Here is a 2,840-nt window from a genome sequence, read left to right as displayed (position 1 = left end):
CGCAAAATTTATATAATATTAAAAAAATAATTGTGTTCCATTTTATATAAAAGATAAATTTTGACAACAAATAAATATTTTGTGTGATTTTTATTATATCAACTTAAATATAAAAGTTATCATGCAAATAGAAAAAAGAGTAGAACAAAGAAATAAATATGTAGAAACAATATTCATAGGATCAAATGGTTCCTTGAATTCTCTTATACTTGATAATTATAATAATAATATAAATAAAAATAATAATAATAAAGTGTTTCAAGACAATATTATGTAAAATATAAAATTCTTACAAATTACAACCATAAAACATGGGTGTATAGACGATTTTTTATGTATTCATACCTCCAATTGGAACAATACTTCTTTCATAAATTATTGTCCTACCTTCAAATCCATGTCCTACATTACCGAGCTCCTCAACCATATTAGTGTTTACATTAAAACAAACTAATTTTCCAGTCTGCTCTATCAAGAATATATATCCATTCTTTCCAACTCCAATAGGATGCTCAATGTAAGGAAAAGGCCAAACTGTATAGAATTTAATCCATGATTCTTTCACCCCAACTTCACCCAAAATCGATATGTGAAAAATATCATCACTTGGGTAGTTCTTAATGTGATTTGAGATTAAAGCAATGCAACCATTTAATACTACTAAGTCTTTCCAATAAAGTATAGATCTAAATTTTTTATCATCGGGTATGGGTGTTATATGGAATACCTCCTCACTTAGGTCAAATGATAGTAGGTATTCCTCATCATCATTTTCATTATCATAGCCTTCTTCACCCCACCAGTGACACATTCCGTCAATACACAACCCTTGATCTATATAATTATTAGGGATATCAGAGTCAAGTTTCTTCCAAGAGTTACTTTGTAGACTATATATCTCCCAAAAGAGTTGGTAATATATATCTTCAAATGGAAAATCCTCAATGTCACTTTCACTATCGCTATTTGGATTATACATTATTTGTCGAATCACCTTGTAGTCCTCTCTAACAGAATCATAACCAAAACCATATCGAGTAATTTCAATATCCATATACGGTACAGACTCACGAAAGCTAGTAGGAATAACCTTGAATTCATGGGTAGCAGGGTTCCATAATACAAGTCTTGTACTTGTCTGGGAGTAACTGATTAGACAGAGAACCCCATTAATGCTACGAGATCCCAAAATTTCAAATTCAAGGTCATCCATTTGAAACGGATTTGGCCAATTTAATTTGATATTATTCTCAAATTGCTCATCTGATAGAGAATATAACACATCAATCGAAGTCGTTTCATGATGTAGGTGTAGGAGAAGAGATGTATAATCATAGTAAGAATGATTATAGAGGTTTTTGCAGAACAAGCTCATGAAATAAGAGTTTTGAAATAAGACGGTCCATGATTTACAAACACATTCAAAACGCTTCAAAGTTTTTACAGATAATTTTGAAATTATGGAGAAAGAAAGATCAGTAGGTATGTCAATACTAACCTTCTTAATTCCCACAGCTAAATTGTATTCCATCTCTAGAGACTTCAGAGATTTGTTTTCCATTGTAATCATCTTTGTTTTCAGATCTAAGAAAACTTAGTCCAATTTATTTACACTTTTTAGAGAGAGAAAACGACTACATTCATTGAACTTATAAGATGATTTTACTATTTATTAATTAATTTTTTTAAAATACAAATGCTACCTTAATTGTTAAGCAACTCAAAATATATCTTTTTACTAGATATGTTTGCGTGATTAATAAGAAACTCAAAATATATTTCATTTAGTGTGTTTTAATTAAATTATATGCCAATTTTTTTTAAAGATATATTATAATAATTGATAAGAAATTCAAAAAAAAAATTTAAAATTTAATTTTCTTTAAACACAAATTTTTAAATTGCCAAAAGTACCTTTTAATATAGGTATGTATAACTTGATGTCTCAACTCGTTTGACACTCTAAGATCACTATTTGTTGTGTTATAATTTTAAAGGGACTCTCCTAGGGCGATGCCTTTAGAGTGCCCTAGAAGAGACGGAGATAGAATGTTGCCCAAAGGGAGGTATCGCCTCTTCCCATGGTTTTCCTGTCGCCCCGTCATTCGAAACATTGGATAAATATTTCTTGGGCAAAGAGGAAGTTAGGATGATGAGCTGACCCACGTCTCCATTAGAAATAGGGATTCAACGGTCCACCATTCATTGAGTGGACAATGACCCTTTCCACAAAAACTCTAGGTCCAAAGGGACTATTTAAATACTCTTCCCTCCCAGGGGAGAGGATATATCATTCTTTTAACCTACAAGAGCATAACACTTACTAAGGTCTTAACACATGACTGAGGAAAACCATATGTTTGTTGCCAAGCATCATCGGTCATCTACATAGCCTCTCGCCTCATGTGAAAAGGACTCCAAAACTACCTCAAAGCATCTCCGTATGTGGCTTCTCTTTGTTGTGGGAAAACCCTAACCACCATATCATGTTATAAACCTACTAAGGCCTCTGAGTATCCCTACCCTTATAGGGGGAATACACACACCTATCTTTCCACTGCTATATATAAAGCGGTTCTAAACCTAAGAAGGCAACGGAGCAGTGCAAAATACTGTCTAAATTAGGGTTTCATGTTTGTGCTTTGTGTAGCCATTCGAGTATCTCCTCGATACATGAATTAGACCTGGTTTATTGAGTTGTAACTAACAATCCCTCTGAAGCTTTTAAGTAAGAGTGGATTGTGTTTCTCAGTTGTAAGTTATTGTAAGGTTGAATGGAAGTCAGAAGGGTCTCATATCTAGGAGTGTCTTAGATAGAAACATCCACGGGTAGAGATTAG

At 32.6% G+C, this 2,840-nt stretch overlaps 1 protein-coding gene across 1 annotated transcript; it reads right to left on the bottom strand.

Annotated features, from left to right (window-relative positions):
* Positions 1-301: 301 nt before the first annotated feature.
* Positions 302-1,598, bottom strand: LOC127128701 (F-box protein CPR1-like). The gene has a single exon (XM_051058078.1). The coding sequence runs from the start codon at positions 1,568-1,570 to the stop codon at positions 332-334; it is 1,239 nt and encodes a 412-aa protein (XP_050914035.1). The 5' UTR covers positions 1,571-1,598; the 3' UTR covers positions 302-331.
* Positions 1,599-2,840: the final 1,242 nt, after the last annotated feature.

Source organism: Lathyrus oleraceus, chromosome 3 (assembly GCF_024323335.1).
Source record: "Lathyrus oleraceus cultivar Zhongwan6 chromosome 3, CAAS_Psat_ZW6_1.0, whole genome shotgun sequence".
Classification (NCBI taxonomy): Eukaryota; Viridiplantae; Streptophyta; class Magnoliopsida; order Fabales; family Fabaceae; genus Lathyrus; species Lathyrus oleraceus.
The sequence above is the reverse complement of the archived record's forward strand: the minus strand, read 5'-3'. Positions and strand labels throughout refer to the sequence as shown.